Source organism: Myxine glutinosa, chromosome 2 (genome assembly GCF_964187855.1).
Source record: "Myxine glutinosa chromosome 2, kmMyxGlut1.1, whole genome shotgun sequence".
Lineage (NCBI taxonomy): Eukaryota > Metazoa > Chordata > Myxini > Myxiniformes > Myxinidae > Myxine > Myxine glutinosa.
Window position 1 is genome coordinate 135,742,729 of NC_136262.1, and position 23,560 is coordinate 135,766,288.

The 23,560-nt window shown below is 43.5% G+C and overlaps 1 protein-coding gene across 3 annotated transcripts in view; it reads right to left on the bottom strand.

The window, feature by feature from the left end:
- The window catches only part of LOC137421213 (SH2 domain-containing adapter protein F), a 221,881-nt gene continuing 198,321 nt past the window's right edge, over nt 1-23,560 (bottom strand). For all 3 annotated transcript variants that reach the window (XM_068107039.2, XM_068107038.2, XM_068107037.2), the window contains one exon: nt 1-2,600. In XM_068107039.2, coding sequence (XP_067963140.1) covers nt 2,414-2,600 — 187 coding nt within the window. In that variant the 3' untranslated portion in view covers nt 1-2,413. The remainder of the gene's footprint in view (nt 2,601-23,560) is intronic.

Sequence of the window (23,560 nt, forward strand, 5' to 3'; positions counted from 1 at the left end):
GGGGGAACGGTTTGAGTTTATACGACATGTCAACACTTTCTTCATTTTCACCAACATTTCATGGGACATTTTACTTTTAAAAGCAGAATTATTCTCATAACGGAGGATTGTTTGTTACACATTTTACATTTTTCCTCCATCTCCATCGCTCACTCTCCTCTCCACCGCCCCCCCCCCCCCCAAACCTGATCATCGGAAAATTGAACTTTGTTACGGGTAGCAGTAAATATAGGTGAATATATCAATAGAGGGAGAGCATGTCTCACTCAGTTTTTGGAAACACTTTCAGATTTTATGAATAAGCTCTTGAAACTTTCAGTAAAATTTGCAGTTTGTGTAAAAGAAACATTTCAATCTTTAACTTTTGTAAACAAAAAGCCTAAACTGATGTTCTCACATTAATGAAATCCAAGGACTTACCTTTGGGCCAAAAGTTGAGCTACTCTTGCTGATTGACTCCTTGAAAAATTTGTTTCACTTTGGAAAAGCTCAAAGGTCCATCCCTTGTGAATCACCAATTAGCAGCTCCGTAAACAAAGCAAAGGAAGAACAAATACTATGCATTTCGAACACAAGAGAAATACAGTGAAAGCTGGTCTGTGGCCAGGCCTTGGCAGATTGGTGTACTTACTTCACTCAAAAGAATAAAGGGCCATCCACATGTTATACGCACAAGGATAGAAGAAGTGGGGAAGCGATAAAATGAGGGAAAAAAAAGGAAAGAAAGAGGAAGGTGTCAGGTTAGCGGAGCGAAGCGAAGGTAGGAGAGTGTGAAAGGTTAGGAAGGTGTAGGAGAGATGGTGATACCTGTGGGTGCGGGAGAGTCAACATTCTGCAATTCCACCATTAAAATGTAGATGGCATCGAAGACGTTGCAAGGTTTTCCCCGCTCCTCGGCTTTCTGGTTTTCCCCGCTCCTCGGCTTTCTGGTTTTCCCCGCTCCTCGGCTTTCTGGTTATCCCCGCTCCTCGGCTTTCTGGTTTTCCCCGCTCCTCGGCTTTCTGGTTTTCCCCGCTCCCCGGCTTTCTGGTTTTCCCCGCTCCTCGACTTTCTGGTTTTCCCCGCTCCTCGGCTTTCTGGTTTTCCCCGCTCCTCGGCTTTCTGGTTTTCCCCGCTCCTCGGCTTTCTGGTTTTCCCCGCTCCTCGGCTTTCTGGTTTTCCCCGCTCCTCGGCTTTCTGGTTTTCCCCGCTCATCGGCTTTCTGGTTTTCCCCGCTCATCGGCTTTCTGGTTTTCCCCGCTCCTCGGCTTTCTGGTTTTCCCCGCTCCTCGGCTTTCTGGTTTTCCCCGCTCCTCGGCTTTCTGGTTTTCCCCGCTCCTCGGCTTTCTGGTTTTCCCCGCTCCTCGGCTTTCTGGTTTTCCCCGCTCCTCGGCTTTCTGGTTTTCCCCGCTCCTCGGCTTTCTGGTTTTCCCCGCTCCTCGGCTTTCTGGTTTTCCCCGCTCCTCGGCTTTCTGGTTTTCCCCTCTCCTCTGCTTTCTGGTTTTCCCCGCTCCTCGGCTTTGACCTCCATTCTTCCTAATCCAAAGCGATCCTAATGACTATCCATGTTTAATTGCCCTTGCCAACTTCTGGATACGAATCGCTGAATCAGATACGGCAGAAACTGAGAGTTCATGAGATTATCCTAAAATTGCTACATAAAAAATAAAAATGCAAAAGCATAGATTTGCCAGCTTGACGCATCCTAATAAAATTCCTCTTTATGAACTTCCAATTGCATTGTGCTTGGGAAAAGCCGATTTGCTACAGACTCCTCCGAAGAGTGTTCCGATCTCTACAAAATGGCGGTGCATAAGATACGACCTGGCATCAGGCTCCAGTCCTTCTGCAGTCTACTTAAAAAAGAAACAATAAAACCAAAACACTGTCCCAACTTTAGAAGCCAAACAGTATAAATAATCATTCTGATTACTTTGCCTCTGGATCCCAAACTTGCAGGGCCTTGCAGGGCACTTTGTGTGACAAAGCGATGACATAAATTAGATTATTATGCTCTTAACTCGGATTAGAATTATTTGCCATTGTAGCCAATGGCTGCTAACCTCAGTGCTAAGTCGTGTCAGTAGCCTTATGAAGCATTTCACATACTGTGTATGAGGCTTACATGTACGAACCAAAGTTTGCACACAATAGAGCATACAGTGGGAATATGAGAAGTCTACGGCCTGGTCCGTTACAGGTCATGTTTGATCTGCAATTACAGTGTATAATAGCCTATGTAATGGTGCGCAAGCGAGGCGTAACAGCCACAACCCTGAGGCCTCATTGCCCCAGGCTGACTTCAGGGCTCAATGCCTCGGACCTAGGCCGAAGGTCTTCTCGACTTTCTGATGAAAAATCTCGGGGACCTCATGAGGGCCATAAACGTTGCAGGGATGGCAATCAGCATGGCATCTCGCACCAAGTGTGATGTTCAGAGAGTGCGCACGGCCACAGGGTAGAGGAGGGAGAGGTGTTCGGCACCCTTTACGGGTAATTTGCGGCTGCTGTAGTGGTGAATGACTTCAGGAACCGTGTCGAAGGGCAGGCTGTTCTGTCCCAGGATGTACTTGTGCTCCTTCGTACGAGACACCTTCATGTGCATGAATCCTTTGCTGCTTCTGCGTGCCACACAAGCATACCACATTTTGCTTCATTTTTCCAGGTGCCCCATGAAAATAACCACAAAATGCAACCACAAAATGATGTAAACATTCATTTAAACAGCTATGAATTGTTGTACATAAAATGACGTTGTAAACTTCATAAATGTCAGTGAATGCAGCGTAAGAATGATTCAGTCAGCAGGAGCCACAACATATACAGCATATTCCCTTTGGAGGGGATCCTTGGCCTGGCAGTGGAAATGATGACATCCGATGGTAAGTTTTGTATGAGTGGATGAGTGATGGACCTGGAAAGAATCATTCAAATCCTATGTCGGAGTGAAGATGATTGACCTCAGAATCTTGGTCAATAATTGCTCCAACTGCCTTGGAAGACCATGGATGGTAAACTTCCAGCATTCGATCAGTGCAGATATTTAAATAATGTCCATTTTGTTATAAACTTGCGGAATCATATTCCACGATTCCTCCAACATCTTCTAAAGATCAGCCAAGTTGCTGGGATTCTTTTTTTACTTTTTTTTCTTTCTCCAAATTGTCCCTACAACTTCAATGTTATTTAGATCTTGGCTTTGTGGGTGTCATTCCATGCTTTTAAGGACTCCAGCTTCCTCTTTCCTTTGTATGTATGTTTTAAGTTAGGGTTAGGGTTAGCGTTATTAGGGTTCGGGTTAGGGTTAGGGTTAGGATTGTTAGGGTTGGGGTTAGGGTTTGGCTTGCTCATTCCTTTCCATGTACGTTTCATTTTTTCCTGATGAGTGTTTTGGATCGTCATCTTGCTACAAGATGAAGTTTGGACCAATAAGTCTCGCACCACTGAGGATATCAAATTGTGGATGAAAATTTATTTGTACCTTGCAATGGTGCATGGTTCTGGATGCATGTGGCACCATTTTTGTGCATAAAATATCTTCCATATTGCATAATGCCATGCTTTAATATACCAGGAAGGTATTTTGCAATACAGTGACCATTTACTGAGAGAAGATGGCTTCACATGTCATACGTCCAGACGCACCTCTAACTGGAAGAGAGAGAATGAGCTGCAGTTTCTTCCCAACAGAGTCTGTGGAAAATCCGACCCCTGCTAAATATTATACAAGAGGTGCACATTTACTCCACATTTATCTACTCCACATCTACTCCACATCTACTCCACATTTATCTAATCCACATCTACTCCACATTTATCTACTCCACATTTATCTCCTCCACAACAACTCCACATTTATCTACTCCACATTTATCTAATCCACATCTACTCCACATTTATCTACTCCACATTTATCTACTCCACATTTATCTACTCCACATTTATATACTCCACATTTATCTACTCCACATTTATCTACTCCACATTTATCTACTCCGCATCTACTCCACATTTATCTACTCCACATTTATCTAATCCGCATCTACTCCACATCTACCATACATTTATCTACTCCACATCTACTCCACATTTATCTACTCCACATTTATCTACTCCACATCTACCATACATTTATCTACTCCACATTTATCTATTCCACATTTATCTACTCCACATTTATCTACTCTGCATCTACTCCACATTTATCTACTCCACATTTATCTACTCCACATTTATCTACTCCACATTTATCTACTCCACATTTATCTACTCCACATTTATCTACTCCACATTTATCTACTCCACATTTATCTACTCCACATTTATCTACTCCACATTTATCTACTCCACATTTATCTACTCCACATTTATCTACTCCACATTTATCTACTCCACATTTATCTACTCCACATTTATCTACTCCACATCTACCATACATTTATCTACTCCACATCTACTCCACATTTATCTACTCCACATTTATCTACTCCACATTTATCTACTCCACATTTATCTACTCCACATTTATCTATTCCACATTTATCTACTCCACATTTATCTACTCCGCATCGACTCCACATTTATCTAATCCACATCTACTCCACATTTATCTACTCCACATTTATCTACTCCACATTTATCTACTCCACATTTATCTACTCCACATTTATCTACTCCACATTTATCTACTCCGCATCTACTCCACATTTATCTACTCCGCGTCTACTCCACATTTATCTACTCCACATTTATCTACTCCACATTTATCTACTCCACATTTATCTACTCCACATTTATCTACTCCACATTTATCTACTCCACATTTATCTACTCCACATTTATCTACTCCACATTTATCTACTCCACATTTATCTATTCCACATTTGTCTACTCCACATTTATCTACTCCGCATTTATCGACTCCGCATTTATCTACTCCACATTTATCTACTCCACATCTACTCCACATTTATCTACTCCACATCTACCATACATTTATCTACTCCACATCTACTCCACATTTATCTACTCCACATTTATCTACTCCACATTTATCTACTCCACATTTATCTACTCCACATTTATCTACTCCACATTTATCTATTCCACATTTATCTACTCCACATTTATCTACTCCACATTTATCTACTCCACATTATCTACACCACATTTATCTACACATTTATCTACTCCACATTTATCTACTCCACATTTACCTACTCCACATTTATCTACACCACATTTATCTACTCCACATTTATCTAGTCCACATTTATCTACACCACATCTACTCCACATTTATCTACACCACATTTATCTACTCCACATTTATCTACACCACATTTATCTACACCACATTTATCTGCACCACATTTATCTACTCCACATTTATATACTCCACATTTATCTACACCACATTTATCTACTCCACATTTATCTACACCACATTTATCTACTCCACATTTATCTACTCCACATTTATCTGCTCCACATTTATCTACTCCACATTTATCTACTCCACATTTATCTACTCCACATTTATCTACTCCACATTTATCTACTCCACATTTATCTACTCCACATTTATCTACTCCACATTTATGAAAATCTGGATCAGGCCGTGATGTAGGAAATCATCGCTTCGACGTGTTCCGGTTCACGCATTGTGAGATCCCAAAGGACATGTTACCAGATAATGACATATGTCGTCAATTTGATTGTGTTCATATCACAGATTGTTTAAGTGATGTTTGTTTTCCGTCAGGTGTGTTTAGGGCACAGAATCACAATCAGCCACAATTTACTCCGCATTGGCATCACTCTGATAACTTAAGTTTGAATTTACCTTGAATTAGTTCGTCAGAATTGCATGTTCGTACATGTGAGAAATTAGTTCGTACATGTGAGTTGTAGCATCATGTACAAATCCCATATTAGCATAGGAGACACAGCACATCGGCTGATGTATCCTGCGTGCCCCATCTTGTTACTCTCATTTGCCATGCCGGAATCGATTTCATGGGTGAGTGCAGTTGGGCCCAGGTCATTGCCACGGCGCCGTGACTCCGGCTCGACATACCTTTCCCAATTCAATCCGTGGGTGAAAAGCGGTAAGTGGGATTATGGGTTCTTCCTAAAAAAATTACCATTCCCGCCACGCGTGGCCGAGAAACCGTAAGGTGCCACAAGTGACCGTTGGAGGCCTAATGAGTGTTCTCAGCACAAAGAGAACTGTGCGCAGGGAGGATCGGGTGTCATAAAGGTACATACCTTAGGTAACAGTTATGCCACATCTGCTGTGGTATGAATAAAATATGACAACATGATGTGAAAAGGCCATTAACCTGCTGTATAGCACACAGGTATTCATGTTTTGTTTGAAAGCATCGTCCATGGCCGCTATCAAACACAATTTCTGTAAGTTTAGTGTCAGTACTCCATCATTCACAATCAATTAGGGTGAAAAGCAAAGTGACCAATCGGAAGCATCGATCAAACCATTTTTGTAACAAAGACAGGCCTTGCCAGCTGAGCATCGTCAATAAGAAAGACTTGTCTGAGAAAGAAGCCATCCATCATTATGGTGCTGCAATAACTCATGAAAAAGGCAGCAAGCAATCCATAATGACTATGGCAGTCTGGTACTATGGTACCATAGCATGGTGTGGTACTCTAGTATGGTACTATGGTAGTCCGTTGGTAGATCAGTTGTTTAGGTGACCGACTTCGATCTAGTCAACACTACTCTATCACGATCACTATCACTATTGGTTCTCAATTATTTATTATTGTATCGTCTCAAAGAAGGAACATTTATGGGTGCTCTTTACAGTTTTATGGGTTTTTTTTTTTTTTTTTGGTTTTTCTGTGTACAAGATCGAGGCTCGTGTAAGAGCTGACATTAATGACAAAAAAACAAACGGACACATACGACAAAATAAAGGGAGCGGGAGACAAGATGGGGAGAGAGGGGAAAGCACACAAGTACAACATTTGAGAGCAGGGACGTCGGGAGATCTGTGGGAGGGAGAGGGCTTGGGGGGAGGAGGCGTGGGAAAGGGGGAGGAGGGTGGGAAAGGTAAAAAAAAACACATGGACACTGCTAGGACTTCCAGGAAAGAAGTCGGAATTTCAAAAAAGTGGATCTGGGGTGAATTAGCGGGGGTAGAAAAGATCAAGGTTTTGGATGGAGGGAAGATAAGAGATGGTGGTGAACAGCTGTTTTAAAGACCTGGAGGGAGGAGTGGGATTGAAGGGAGTTTGTTCCAGAGGCGAGAGAAAAGCGGAATGAAAGAGTTGAGGTGAGCAAGTTAAGGTGAGTTAAGGTGAGCTTTTCAGAATCATTGGAATCTCCCGCGATGAAGCTAACTCCAAGGGCCTCTCACTCACTCACTGCAGGCAGGTTGGTGGTCTTTCCGTCTTCTACCGACTCCTCTCTGGCCTTGCCCCCCCCAGCTCTCTCTGGGCTCTGTCCCGCAAATATTCCTACAGGTCGCACAAGATCTGCCTGCAACCCTCTTATGGTTAAACTGCCAAAATCAAGACTCTGTGCTCACCTTCACTCCTTCATTCCTCTTTTCTCCCGCCTCTGGAACAAACTCCCTCACTCTCTTCAATCCCACTCCACCCTCCAGGTCTTTAAAACAGCTGTTCACCACCATCTCTTATCTTCCCCCATCAAAAACCTTGATCTTTTCTACCCCCGCTAATTTCACCCCAATTCCACTTTTTTGAAATACCAACTTCTGTCCTGGAAGTCCTTGGTGTGCTTGTGTTTTATACTTCTCCTTCCCCCACCCCCCCCCCCTTCCCACGCCTCCTCCCCCCGGGCCCTCCCCCTTCCACACATCTCCCTGCTCTCAAATGTTGTGTTTGTGTGCTTCCCCTTCTCTCCCCATCTTGTCTTCCGCTCCCTCTTTTTGTGTGTTTTGTTTGTCTGGTTGATTTGTTTGTGAAGTAAATGTTAGCTCTTTCACGAGCCTCGATTCAGTATACAAAAAAAAAAAAAAAAAAAAAAAAAAAGGTGGGAACAGTTTATTCGACGTTGCAGCCACGTGGGCGTGCAAATGTCTGAAGCCTGGGCCTAGTGTCAGGTGCGCTTTTATTTTCTTTATTTATGAGACATCATACGGATGTAAATGAACACTCGTTTTACTCTGCACATGTTGTACATAACGTGCAGCACATGTCACCTCCCTGTGCTTTGTATTTATTGTTATTTAAAAAAAAAAACGCTTCTGTACACCGCCCTTGAGGCTCGGTTTACAAGCCGCCGTCTACAATTCCAATAGAGACACAATTACTCTTTTATGGAAAATGTTTTTCGAGTTTGTTTCATCCTAAAAAGATAGACCGCAGTGAACACACATTCGTGTTAAAATAACTTTAAAACCTTCCCTTATGAAGGGGGACAGACATCTGCACAAACACACAAACACACATTGTATTTTATATTGTAGATTATTAGTATTATTATTACTGTTATTATTATTAAACAGCAAAACACGAGATGATGCATACAACAACCCGCACTCTGACAAACGACGTCTAATTCTGAAGTTTAAAATACTAAATGAAAAACAAATTATTTCAAGAACATCCTGAAACATTTCAAAATCAAATCGATTCATTTCATCATCGGCATTGGCAAATCACGGGCAGGTGTAGGGTACACACCACCATAGACCCATAAAGAAAAAAGCGAAGGTAAGAGTGCCTGGTGCTCATTTATTATGAATGAAGACAATAAAACCTGACCGAGCAGACAACAACCAAAGGGACGCATCCTGTAAAATAAAGGTTGTTCGCCTTTAGATGCGAGGTAACCGATACATATTTACACTTACATCACAAGATAATGAGCTCTGTCAAGAGGGTAACCTAGGACAAAGAATACACTAGGTGGATTGCAATTGCCTTGCCAAGGGAAGTCTAGGTCAGCAATTTGGATTTTAACCCCAACCCCAACCCCAACCATGACATTATGCACGTGATTTGTATTTACTTGTTGAAAGGCAAGATGAAATATTTAACCCCCATTAGAGAGAACTAGCAGCTGTGAGTGCAGTAGTTGCCTTAAGGTCTCATCCAAAGCCAATCACACTCTACGGATGGCACAACCTCCTGCACATACCCACAACGCTCTGTCTGTGCACGAAACCTCTGTGCCTCACACCTAGCTCGTCTTCACGCTGTTGAAACCAAAGATATCAGAATCATTGGAATCTCCCGCGATGACGCTATCTCCGAGGGCCTTTCACTCACTCACCGCAGGCAGGTAGGTGGTCTTTCCGTCTTCTACCGACTCCTCTCCGGCCTTGCTCCCCCAGCTCTATCTGTGCTCTGTCCCCCAAATATTCCTACAGGTCGCACAAGATCTGCCAGGAACCCTCTTATGGTTAAACTGCCAAAACCTAGGCTCTCTGCACACCTTAATTCCTCTTTACTCTTTTTTTCCCGCCTCTAGAACAAACTCCCTCACTCTCTTCAATCCATCTCCTCCCTCCAGGTCTTTAAAACAGCTGTTCACCACCATCTCTTATCTTCCCCCATCCAAAACCTTGATCTTTTCTACCCCCATTAATCCACCCCAAATCCACCTCCTTCAAATTCAGTTCTTTCCTGAAAGTCCTTGTGGTGTCCATCTTGTTTATCCCGTGTACTCCACCACAGCCCTCTTCCTTCCACAAATCTCCCGATGTCCATGTTCTCTACTGTTGTTGTGCTTCTCTCTCCTGCTCCTCCTCTTTTCTCCCGGTGAAGAATGACATAAAAATTCTACTAGCCGGATCCGGATCTTCACAAAAATTGAATTCGTTCTTCCTTGTCACACACACAACCGGTCCACCAAGTTTCATCCAAATCCATCCACAACTTTGTAAGATATCCTGCTATGTAATTTTGACCCTATGGTAAAGAATCACTTTAAAAATTCTAGTAGCCGGATCCGAATCCGGATCTTCACCAAAATCGAATCATTTAGACCTTCCACATCCGCTACATCTCTGTCAAATTTCAATCAAATCCGTCCACAACTTATTGAGATATCTTGTTTTTTGGTATTTTGTTTTGTATCCAAAGTCGAGGCTCGTGTAAGAGCCAACTCATTAAACATGAGAACATGCATGGATACATAAAACATATGATAAAGGGAGTGGGACACAAGAGGGAGAGAGAGAGGAAAGCACACAAGCACAACAGCAGAGAACAGGGACATCGGGAGATCTGTGGAAGGGAGAGGGCTGGGTGCGGGGTAAAGGGGGCGAGGGGGGGCGAAGGGAGGGGGTGCACGGTATAAAACAAATGGACAATATTAGGAATTTCAGGAAAGAAGTCGGAATTTGAAAAAGGTGGATTTGGGGTGTTTTAACGGGCGTAGAAAAGATCAAGGTTTTGCATGGGAGAAATGTGTCTGTGTGTGTGTGTGTGTGTGTGTGTGGCTGTGTGTGTGTGTGTGTGTGTGTGTGTGTGTGTGTGTGTGTGTGTGTCTGTGTGTGTCTGTGTGTGTGTGTCTGTGTGTGTGTGTCTGTGTGTGTGTGTGTGTGTATGTGTGTGTGTGTGTGTGTGTGTCTGTGTGTGTGTCTGTGTGTGTGTGTGTGTGTATGTGTGTGTGTGTGTGTGTGTCTGTGTGTGTGTGTGTCTCTCTGTGTGTGTGTGTGTGTGTCTGTGTGTGTGTGTGGCTGTGTGTGTGTCTGTGTGTGTGTGTGTATGTGTGTGTGTATATGTGTGTGTCTGTGTGTGTGTCTGTGTGTGTGTCTGTGTGTGTGTGTGTCTGTGTGTGTGTGTGTGTGTGTGTGTGTTTCTGTGTGTGTGTGTGTGTGTGTCTGTGTGTGTGTGTGTGTCTGTGTGTGTGTGTGTGTGTATGTATCTGTGTGAGTGTCTGGGTGTGTCTGTGTGTGTATTTGTCTGTGTGTGTGTGTGACTGTGTGTGTGTCTGTGTGTGTGTGTGTGTGTGTGTGTGTGTGTGTCTGTGTGTGCGTGTCTGTGTGTCTGTGTCTGTGTGTGTCTGTGTGTGTGTGTGTGTGTGTGTGTGTGTGTGTGTGTCTGTGTGTGCGTGTCTGTGTGTCTCTGTGTGTGTGTGTGTGTGTGTATGTATCTGTGAGTGTCTGGGTGTGTCTGTGTGTGTATTTGTCTGTGTGTGTGTGTGTGTGTCTCTGTGTGTGTGTGTGTGTGAGTGTCTGTGTTTGTGTGTTTGTGTGTCTGTGTGTGTGTGTGTGTGACTGTGTGTGTGTCTGTGTGTGTGTGTGTCTGTGTCTGTGTCTGTGTCTGTGTGTGTGTGTGTGTGTGTGTGTGTGTGTGTGTGTGTGTGTGTGTGTGTGTGTGTATGTATCTGTGTGAGTGCCTGGGTGTGTCTGTGTGTGTATTTGTCTGGGTGTGTGTGTGTGTGTCTGTGTGTGTGTGTTTGTGTGTCTGTGTGTGTGTGTGTGTGACTGTGTGTGTGTCTGTGTGTGTGTCTGTGTCTGTGTGTGTGTGTGTGTGTGTCTGTGTGTGTGTGTGTGTGTGTGTGTGTGTATGTATCTGTGTGAGTGCCTGGGTGTGTCTGTGTGTGTATTTGTCTGGGTGTGTGTGTACACACACAGATCTACTTTAACATAGAGCACTCATCTTCATGTCTACCATAATCTTCATCCCTTGGCGAGCGTCTGAATTGTAAAATTTCCGGCCTTGTTTTCGAATGTAATCCATTCCTGGCGCCGTTTCCAAGTTTAAAATGCTTTATGATATTTTAAAAACCATTTCGCACTCAGAGAGGTCATGGTGAAAGCCACTGCACACACCGGCAACATCAGTCTCCTGAATGTGCATTCACAGTTGGGAGGAATGATGTAACATCTGTGTGCAAATGTGTCATTAGACATCCAAACGCACACTTTGGGGCCATCAAGCAATTATTATGCGAGTGATGATTTGACGATACATTGCACTTGGGATCCCGGGATTGTGGCCGAAAACAAAATGATTTCATGAACGTTTCAAGGTGCGTGCTCTCATTCATTTTTATCTGTGTGCAGCATCTCCTCGGTGTCATGTCCGCCATTCTTGCCCACTTGACATCTGCGGCGCCATACGGTGGAGCAGCTGTTCTCTTTTGCAACACCTCCTCCCAATCTATCCAAAATGGAAGGCCTTGAGGTCTCCCTCCCTATTATTGTTCGCAACTTGTAAGAAGCAGTTCCGAGTTGGCCGTTTTAAACTCTGGCCTACACGAGCACTATGCAATCTTTCTGAAGTTATTTGCATCGGGCCAGGTGTCCGGTATAAAGGTTTACGAGTTACCTCGGAGCCAGATAGACCATGTTTTTTAGGACGGACAACTGGCTCCTGGACTAATTGGCAATCACAACACCGTGCTCTCAGGTACCTTCATACAACCTATATTGCTCTCTTTTCTTGGCAACAAGGTAACTCCACATCTGTCTCGTTGAGCTTGCGTGTCGGGATGGAGACCCCTGGGGACACAGTAATGTACGTGCTGTCCAACTCTCCATGACATGTGATCGCCTCTTACACGAAGCGCAGAGAGATAAAAGGTTTCTCCGGGACGGAGCGAAATCCGATCAAGAGGCAAACGGAATACTTGGGCCACAAGAGGCAGTTGTGCTTCCTGCTGCCCTCATCTCTGTGGCTTCAACAAAGCAGCTTTTACAATTATCTTCTTCTTTTTTTCCAATTCTATTTTCAGTAAAAGGTTTCAAAATGGGCCACGGACATTCGATTTTCAATTAGAGGCTTTTAGGAAGAGGCTTTCAGTTGTGAATGTCTCTGTATCTGAGGATATAAGAACTTCGACATTCCAGATGGCTACCAGAGTGCAGATTTGTTGTTTCTCTCTCTCTCTCTCTCTCTCTCTCTTCCCTTGATGTTCATTGTACATCGTGCTCGAACAGCAGCATGAATGATAAAATGTATCGGGGAGAAGCAACGTCAAACACATGCGGGGTAACCAGGGCGACAGCTTACGGAAACGTCGCTCAGCGAGGCGCCGCCATCACTTATCTCAGCGTCGGCCTCGCAATTTTGTGCCTGCAAGTTGGGTAAGCTGTTTGAGGGATGGAAAGGGGGTGCAGGTGGTACATATTTGTGCCCAGCATACGATATTCGGCCTGTACTCTTGTGATGAGGTTTTCTTAGCGAAGAAGCAAAGCGTCGGTGAGTGACACGACGCAGACACATTCCGCTCCGTTTCCTTTGTGTCGCCAATGCGACCAAGAGCGACATCCTGTTTTGAAGTCCAATGGTGTAAAGTCTGTGTGAACATTTGGACAGATATCTTAATGTCCCAGGTGTTCCTGGTTATATTCGACAGTTGCTTGCCCTGTTTGTCTGGTAACGATGCTCAAAGGCTGGAAGTTCCTGGCATCATCAGATCTCTGAAGGAACGCGGCTCTTCCTGTGCTTTGTTGTGATGTTTCAATTTGCAAGTTCAGATGAAATGGCCCAAAGAACCCCAGCAGTTTCTGGGTCTCGACCTCGAATGCTGCCATGTCCAAACATCGAAAATGTGCCCTCAAACACCACGATAATCATTCACGGCATCATCGAAGAACAAGATCGTCACGAGGATTATCATGCCTTACCCAGTTTATATAGGAAATCTTGACGAGGTGTCAGGTGTAAGATTGTACGACACCTCGACGCAAGGCAAAAGTTACGATGATGTGAGGCATACATGGTTCCTGCTCTATAGATATCTCAGATGGTAAACATCCCCTCATGCCATGGCTTAAGGCTGCATGTGATCATACTAAAATACGCCATTTGTGTCTGTCCGTCTGTGTGATGAATTTTTAACGCCAATACATTCCGTCCTTCCTTATCCAATCTCAACCAAACTTGACCGGATGACCAAGGGTTACATAATGAAGGTTGTAGCACATTCCACCCCAAACCTCCCCAAGGGGGGTTTCTCCCCCGAGCGGGTTTCCCCCACCATGGCCGTCAATGGGTTGCGTGTTGAGGTGTATATCAATGTTAATTTAGCTTTATCGTGGCGTTTTCCCAAAGAAGAAGATTTATCGTGGCATTTTCCCAAATAAGAAGATTTATCGTGGTGTTTTCCCAAATAAGAAGATTTATCGTGGCGTTTTCCCAAATAAGAAGATTTATCGTGGCGTTTTCCCAAATAAGAAGATTTATCGTGGCGTTTTCCCAAATAAGAAGATTTATCGTGGCGTTTTCCCAAATAAGAAGATTTATCGTGGCGTTTTCCCAAATAAGAAGATTTATCGTGGCGTTTTCCCAAATAAGAAGATTTATCGTGGCGTTTTCCCAAATAAGAAGATTTATCGTGGCGTTTTCCCAAATAAGAAGATTTATCGTGGCGTTTTCCCAAATAAGAAGATTTATCGTGGCGTTTTCCCAAATAAGAAGATTTATCGTGGCGTTTTCCCAAATAAGAAGATTTATCGTGGCGTTTTCCCAAATAAGAAGATTTATCGTGGCGTTTTCCCAGATAAGAAGATTTATCGTGGCGTTTTCCCAAATAAGAAGATTTATCGTGGCGTTTTCCCAAATAAGAAGATTTATCGTGGCGTTTTCCCAAATAAGAAGATTTATCGTGGTGTTTTCCCAAATAAGAAGATTTATCGTGGCGTTTTCCCAAATAAGAAGATTTATCGTGGCGTTTTCCCAAATAAGAAGATTTATCGTGGCGTTTTCCCAAATAAGAAGATTTATCGTGGCGTTTTCCCAAATAAGAAGATTTATCGTGGCGTTTTCCCAAATAAGAAGATTTATCGTGGCGTTTTCCCAAATAAGAAGATTTATCGTGGCGTTTTCCCAAATAAGAAGATTTATCGTGGCGTTTTCCCAAATAAGAAGATTTATCGTGGCGTTTTCCCAAATAAGAAGATTTATCGTGGCGTTTTCCCAAATAAGAAGATTTATCGTGGCGTTTTCCCAAATAAGAAGATTTATCGTGGCGTTTTCCCAAATAAGAAGATTTATCGTGGCGTTTTCCCAAATAAGAAGATTTATCGTGGCGTTTTCCCAAATAAGAAGATTTATCGTGGCGTTTTCCCAAATAAGAAGATTTATCGTGGCGTTTTCCCAAATAAGAAGATTTATCGTGGCGTTTTCCCAAATAAGAAGATTTATCGTGGCGTTTCCCAAATAAGAAGATTTATCGTGGCGTTTTCCCAAATAAGAAGATTTATCGTGGCGTTTTCCCAAATAAGAAGATTTATCATGGCGTTTTTACAAAGACGCTTTTAATAACAAAATTAATGATAATCGCATATTGTTAATGTTAGTACAAAACAATATTAATACTAATAATGTCCCACTTACTCAAGGCGTTTTTCCTGCAGTGATAACGTGTATAAATAGCTTATAGTTATGATGGCGTTTCTGTGGGAGCAACAGCTTCTACAGGAAGTAAAAATATTATACACCACAAACACGTATGATTAGCTTTTTAAACAGTCGCTAATGCTCTTTATAACACTAAATGAAGAAATTTGGAGGAATCCCGACATTCGTGAAGTAAGGTTTACTTACAGAACTGAGCGAAGATCTACTGTACCGTGGCGGTTACCTTATGTGCAGGTAACCGCATGTGGCGGTTACCTTATGTGATTACCTTATTTGGGCATAATACACGTGCACGGGCCTGTTGGACTTGTGGTTGTGCGGACGTGACGCACACGCGGTTGCCGGAGCCACGCCCTCCGAAGAGGGCTTTTGGCTTTATATAAGCATGCTGACTTCCGTTCGAGTTTAGTGTGCTGGATCTTGCTGTTACAATAAACCATCTTCGAACCCTACGAATGGCCTCGTTCTCTCGCCTTCCGCGACTCCTAAAGTACTCTATATAACCCACAAATGTTGGGTTAATAATATGGCCCTTTCTGCCGCTACCGTGGCATTTTTGGTAGCGAACTTTTGAAACTCGCTCCTGCTGTTTGATATGAAACTGAAAGGGAGGAAAACCGGGGTGTGCTCATTTACCAAGCAGCTAGCTAGCGCTTGCCAAGCCAGCCGTTCCTTAAGGGTTTTGAATGGAGTGCTTGCTCGAATGCTTAAACCACTTGGCGATCTCTTCACAAGAAACTTGGTAAATGAACACACACCCAATGTTCTTGAGATCCGACCATAGATCTACTGTAATCTAGCTACCCCAAAGAGGAATGACGCTGCCCCTCCCGGAGTCTGCGGGTGCACTAGTGTATCAAATAACATTAAACATTTATTTCGATATTGTCAACCGAAAGGTTTGCATTCCTCTATCGGTAATAGAGAGAAGAACATTCACAAGAGAAACCTGTGCTCAATCGGCACCGATAGCGGCACACAAGGATCACGCTGGTTACCGTTCGTTCAGGGAGCCCGGGCGACAACAGGGTACCCACGGAGACCTTGGCATGGCGGCGAGAGGCAGTTTTATGTAACCCTTGAACTCTTGCAGACATTACTTCGTCCCTGCCGGGCCTGGAGAAGCTTTCGAAGCATGCGCAATAAATCGGAAACGCACAGGAGGAAACGGAACGAAACTCGACACCCCGGTGTGGATTGGCACAGGTTAACCCAGGTACTTCCATTACAAGATTCCTGCTGAGAAATTGGGCCAATAATAAAAAACATACACTGAAAGCTTTTATTGGCACTGCGGGCTTTCCTCTCCAAAAGAAGCTACTTTTCTTCGGCCCACGGGGCTCATCTAGCAGAATAAGCTTTTTAAAGACCTACACCTGGAGAGAAACTGCAGCGCAGAATCCAAACAACGCTTCATTTTGCCTGCAGTTGGGTGATTTGGATAGAATTTCAAAAGGAACCAAAGAAATAGTTTTTGTAACAGAAATATAAATGCTGCTTCCTTAAACTTTAACAACATTTTATCTTCCCCCATCCAAAACCTTGATCTCTTCTACCCCCGTTAATTCACCCCCAGATCCACTTTTTTTTGAAATACCGTCTTCTTTCCTGGAAGTTCTAGCAGTGTCCATGTGTTTTATTCCTCTGCCACCCCCTACCCCCGCCTTCCCACGCCTCCTCCCCCCAAGCCCTCCCACAGATCTCCCGATGTCCCTGTTCTCTGCTGTAGTACTTGTGTGCTTCCCTCTCTCTCCCCATATTGTCTCCCGCTCCCTTTATTGTATGTTTTGAGTGTCGGTTTGTCCTTTTTTGTGATTGATGTTAGCTCTTACACGAGCCTCGATCTTGTATACAAATTTTTTTTTTTTTTTTAAACAAACTCCTTTGAAAAGTCACAATTTTCTGCAATTTCGATACCAAAAACAAAATGCCACCGTAGATTGTCGCGTTCCCAGCAATTTATTTATGATGTTGAGTAATGAAATCAAATATCCAATTCCTCGTCTCTCAGGCCTTGCATCAAGTGAAAAGGGTACAAGGAGACAGCGTTCTCCTTCTTCTTATTCATCGTATGCAGCACATGATCGCAGGTGGCATCATCCGCTGGGGACACAAATGTGCAACTGACACAGTCGCCTCTGGAGGTTGGGGCATGAGTTTGTAACTTGTTTCAGGGTACCGGCGATGAGCAGAAATTTCAAGATCAGAAAGGAGGAAGTCAAAGACAGAGACCAGCCATCTGTCTGCAATGTGAAAGGCCAAGAGACTCGGTTTCATCACCGGAGACACCAATGATTTTGAAGGCCTTGGTTTTCACAGCCTCAAGCTGAGCAAGGTGGGGGGCAGAGGTATCAGTCCAGAGGGGTGAGCAGTACTTCATCAAGCTGCGGATGAAAGCCTTGTACGTAGATAAAAGTGTGGATGTGCCAAGGAAAGACTTTGTACGACATAAACTACCGGTCAAAAGTTTTAGAACACCTCAGTTTTTCCAGTTTTTATTGAAATTTACGCAGTTTAATGTCCAGTGAATAACCTGAAATGGTACAAAGGTAAGCAGTAAACTGCTCGAGGTTAAAAAAAAAGTTTCGGTTTGCAAAAACGGGAAAAGAATGTAAATTGCAGTTATATTGTAAAAAAAAAAAAGGCCTTCTTCAGGGAGCAAGTAATGGGTTAACAACTTACAGCTGTTCTGCAGCAATGTAAGTAAATTAAGCCTTGAAAATTGATGCAAACAATTCCTACAGGTGTCCCAACCTCTGCTGATTACTTGATTACAAACCCCTGTCTATATAAAAGCAGTATTGGAACAGACTGTTATTACACCCTCTGAAGCATTATTTGGACAATATTGCACTGCAGGAAGTAGCATATTGGAAACTGGAGGAAACTCTGACAGGAAGAGGTCTGACAGACCCAAAGCCACAACAGAATCAGAAGACAAGTTTCTGAGAGTCAACAGCTTGCGTGATTAGCGGCTCACAGGACAACAGCTTCAAGCACAGCTTAACACTGGTCGAAGTAAGCAAGTCTCAGTTTCAACTGTGAAGAGAAGACTTTGAGCTGCAGGTTTGACAGGTCGAGTGGCAGTAAGAAAGCCATTGCTAAGATGGCAAAATAAGAAAAAGAGGCTTGTCTGGGCCATGAAGCACCACTAGTGGACTACTGAAGACTGGAAGAAGGTCTTATGGACCGATAAATCAAAATTTGAAATCTTTGGTTCATCACACAGGGTTTTTGTACGCCGTCGAGTCGGCGAAAGGATGGTTCCTCAGTGTGTGACACCAACTGTCAAACATGGAGGAGGAAGCGTGATGGTCTGGGGCTCTTTTGCTGGATCCAGATTCGGCGACTTGCACAGAGTGACTGGCACCCTGAACCAAAACGGCTACAACAGCATTTTGCAGCGCCATGCAATACCCTCTGGTATACGCCTTGTTGGTCAGGGGTTCATCCTACAGCAAGATAATGACCCTAAACACACCTCCAGGCTATGTCAAAACTACCTTCGAGGAAAAGAACAAGACGGGAGGCTTCAAATCATGGAATGGCCAGCACAGTCTCCAGACTTAAACCCCATCGAGCTGGTTTGGGGTGAACTGGACAGAAGGGTGAAAGCAAAGCAACCTACAAGTGCAACACATTTGTGGGAACTTCTGCAACAGTGTTGGGAAGAACTTCCCGAACAATATTTGATTTCCATTGTAGAAAGAATGCCACGAGTGTGTTCGGCGGTTATATCTGCAAAAGGTGGCGACTTTGCTGAGTCAAAAATTTAAATTAAATTTTGTTAAACAAAATGATTCTGTGATTTCCTTTTTTATCTCCAATTGTTTATTTGTTCTGTGCTTAATTTCAGAGTACATTGAGACATTAAACTGCGTAAATTTCAATAAAAACTGGAAAAATTGAGGTGTTCTAAAACTTTTGACCGGTAGTGTAGATTTCCCAGTTGGCGGCTGGTTTTAGAAGCCAACTTAGATATGTAATTTCCCCAAAAACATAATGGCTGACAGAGAGGCCCAAAGGTTTGAGTGACTGAGCGACTTCAAAAAGATTGTTAAGGAAGTATATGGGGGAGGAATGTGGGGTGTGGGTGGAGGCAAGGTTCATCTCATGGTCTTTCTGGAGAGACTGAGTGACAGTGCAAGATTAGTCAGGATTAAATGACGTATGCCAAGCTTGTGATTCCATCAACGTCCGCAGAGAGAAGAAGATGCTGCCTGCCTATCTGATAGATGAGGGACCGGCAGAGTGGTGGTGGTGAACCCCCGGTGGTCACGGCAGAGGGTGGAGTCAACTGCAGAGTGATAAAAAGGATTTTCTAGAGAGTCAGAGGGATGGTTGATGATGATTAGGAATAGGACTGGGCCCAGACCACTGCTTTGAGGCACTCTAGCCTTGATAGGGAGACAGGTGATGAGAGGACCCCATTTAGAGCTACGCATTTGGCTATGACAGTAGACAAAGTCAGTAAGCCATGTGTGGAGGTGGCCTTGGATACCATAGGCAGAGAGTTTGTAGAGAAAGGCAGGAGGCCAGAATCATCATACTAAAACACGCAATTTGGTGTCTGTCTAACTGTCTGACTGATTTTTTTGACTGCAATACATTCGTCCGTTACTTATCCAATCTCAACCAAACTTGACTAAGGGTCACAGATGGAGGTTGTAGCGATTTAAGTTGCCCCCCTCCCCAAGGGTTTTTTTCCTCCTGAACAAACACCGTGTTAACATGTATAAACACCTTACCGTCCTCTATCAGCAGTAAAAATACTATAAACCACAAACACCCTTATGGAAGTAAATCTTATAGGAAATTTAGAATGGTGGGGCACGCAGGTCTGATCTTTTCAGTGACCTGATCTAAGGGCAAATGATAGGGAGGACAGCGCAGAAAGAGGATGTGCAAGAGAGTAGAAATAGGATGTGCAAGATAGTAGAAAGAGGATGTGCAAGAGAGCAGAAATAGGATGTGCAAGAGAGTAGAAAGAGGATGTGCAAGAGAGTAGAAAGAGGATGTGCAAGAGAGTAGAAAGAGGATGTGCAAGAGAGCAGAAATAGGATGTGCAAGAGAGTAGAAAGAGGATGTGCAAGAGAGTAGAAAGAGGATGTGCAAGAGAGTAGAAAGAGGATGTGCAAGAGAGTAGAAAGAGGATGTGCAAGAGAGTAGAAAGAGGATGTGCAAGAGAGTAGAAAGAGGATGTGCAAGAGAGTAGAAAGAGGATGTGCAAGAGAGTAGAAGAGGATGTGCAAGAGAGCAGAAAGAGGATGTGCAAGAGAGCAGAAAGAGGATGTGCAAGAGAGCAGAAAGAGGATGTGCAAGAGAGCAGAAAGAGGATGTGCAAGAGTAGAAAGAGGATGTGCAAGAGAGCAGAAAGAGGATGTGCAAGAGAGCAGAAAGAGGATGTGCAAGAGTAGAAAGAGGATGTGCAAGAGAGCAGAAAGAGGATGTGCAAGAGAGAAGAAAGAGGATGTGCAAGAGAGCAGAAATAGGATGTGCAAGAGAGTAGAAAGAGGATGTGCAAGAGAGCAGAAAGAGGATGTGCAAGTCCAACAGAGCAGGTTTTTAAACACACGTGATTTGGAAGCAAACACATTCGGCTTTCTCATGAGTGTAGTCGGTTGTGGTGCCATTTAAAGTGAGGGGAGGGATGGAGGGGACCATACTTTAGAGACAGACTTAACAAGGCACCACCAGGTTTTTGAGGAAGGAGACACGTTTTCAGTCTTCAGGTAGTCCAGATATTGCTTCCTGTCTGTCCCAAGAATGGACACAAATATGATGTCGATTTTGTGGAATTATCTCAGGTTACTTTCAGATGGATTTCCCTTATAAGAAGTCGTTTGCAGGTAAAGGCCTCACCACATGATTCAGTGGACTGGGGAGAAGGGTGTGATGAATGAAGACAAGATGGGATGGATCTTTGCATAATCCGGATCCGAATGAAAGAGAGAGAGAGAGAGAGAGAGAGAGAGAGAGAGAGAGAGAGAGAGAGAGAAGGTTTCTGTGGAAGAATTCCCATGCTGAGTTGATATTCAGAGGTGGTCGATAGAGGAGACCAGACCTGAAGTAAGACGCCAGCCTGCAGTCCCAGTCAGAGGTCTGATTGAACTGCCAGACTCACCAGCGCTGAGGTGGCTCTGTGGAAACAGCCAAAGAAGTGTCGACTCTCACAAGCACGTGATAAGATGAACGAAATGGAGCGGAAGAACAACAGGCAACCATGCATGACTTTTGAAATGACGTATCAATGCTAACGAGGCCTCACGCACATGTGCTGTGTGTGCGTTTTCAGCGACTTGCTTCTGCTAGCACAGACACTTTTACCCGGCCACTGCGAGTACGGAATCTGTAATTCAAATAGTAATTTGGCCTCCGCCCCTACGACAAGGTCAGAGATGGGGACATTAGAATGAGCTCCGTCCAACTGACCGATCATCCATCCATGTACTTGTGTGAACGTGGTATTTTTTAAAACGTTCAACATTTAGCTTTCATATTGCAGATATCTGTTCCTTTGGACATTATCTCAATCTGATTACATCATGGCTGTGATTGGCTGAATTATGTTGCCATGGCAACCATCTCGGGAACTTGGTTTGTGTATGGGATATTTCAAAAAACGGTCAAGATTTAGCTTTCACATTACACAGATATATTCTTCATATCACCCAAAAGGCGGGGGACCGGGGGACCAAGACACAGACACACAGAGACACACACACACACACACACACACACACACACACACACACACACACACACTACTGGAGATTCATCAATTTTCCTTTTCGCAATAGATGCAAGAATCTAGGATAATTCCTTTTGTGGCTGCTGAGCCAAACAAACAATATATATATATATATATATATATATATATATACATATATATATATATATAACAGCCCTCACAGCTTCCACTCCCCTCCCCCAACCAACATGATTAATAGTAAATATCATTACTTTAAATTCACAAGCCCCAGCTACGATCGTCCCATAAAACTAGATAATGTGTCTCCCCAATGAAGTCTGCCTAGTACATCTTGTTCCCATGTGAATAACAGCTTGCACAAGATGTGTGTATTTTCACATCGTGAAGATGTCCTTTGTAGAAGAGTCGGTGGCCATTGCTGTTGGTAGTGATGCACAGCATCATCTTTTCAATTGCTGACATCCATTGAATAAATCACCAAGCCTGCCATTACGACAGGAGGCACTCCCACAAGGTTCAACATCCATTCACTGGTTGTGACCTGTTGGGGGGTTTTGGTAGAATGTGCCCGTTTACGATCCTTCAGGCATTGCACCTGCTCACATCATCCGGAATTTGCAGTACGGAAAGCTGCAAGACCTCAGTGATTTGGGCGAACTGAGAAAGTTTCTCCAACTCTTTCGGTTGCGCAGAGGCACATCCCTTTGTCTCAGGTACTTCCCAAAGTATTTTCGGAGTCTTTTAGAAGCTTTGTGAGCAATTCTAGGTACCAACCCTTCTCCCACATGCACGATATACTGTACAATTTACAGAAAAATACTAGCAATCTAGCTACCAGCACCAAAACCTATGGGACATCATTGTAGTTTGCTTCCTCTGATGGAGGTGAAAGACAGTATTTAGAAAATAAATATCTTAAATGGCAAATATAATGTATTGTATGTGTGAGAGCAACCGGATCTATCATACCCATAACATGCGTACATGATCCAATCATCCTTTTCCTATCATGCGAAACTAATATTTGAAATTGTATTGAAAATAGAGGTATGCCATTAAGTATGTGAACATGACATCAGGATGGTAATAAAATAAAGACCATAAGGCTGCATTATCCATTAAAAGTTTTATAAAGTTCTGTGCAGCTGTTTTGGAGTAAAGAATGGACAAGTGAAGAGTGTAGGGAGCGAATACCGATACGGATAGACATAAGGAGCCTCTTTGCTTGCTCATCGTGGAATTTAAAAGGAAGACAAGTTAATTTAGTCATTGTTGCATCGGAAATAAATGTGTAATTAGAGTGCCAATGGTCCTCAAAAGGCAGACCGCGGTCCGCATCCGGACTGCAGGCAGCATTAGCCGAAGCACAGGGAATCCTAATCCCCCGTCAAAAGGCCTCTGGTGTTTATCCATAAAGACCAACTTGATAAATAATAAATGCCAGCCTGCTCAATTCAAAGCACTCAAACAAGCACTCCAACGCAACAGAGTGATCGGCACCGCTTAACAAAATGGCGGTCTTCATGTAAACAATGCAATCATGGTAATCAAGCAAAT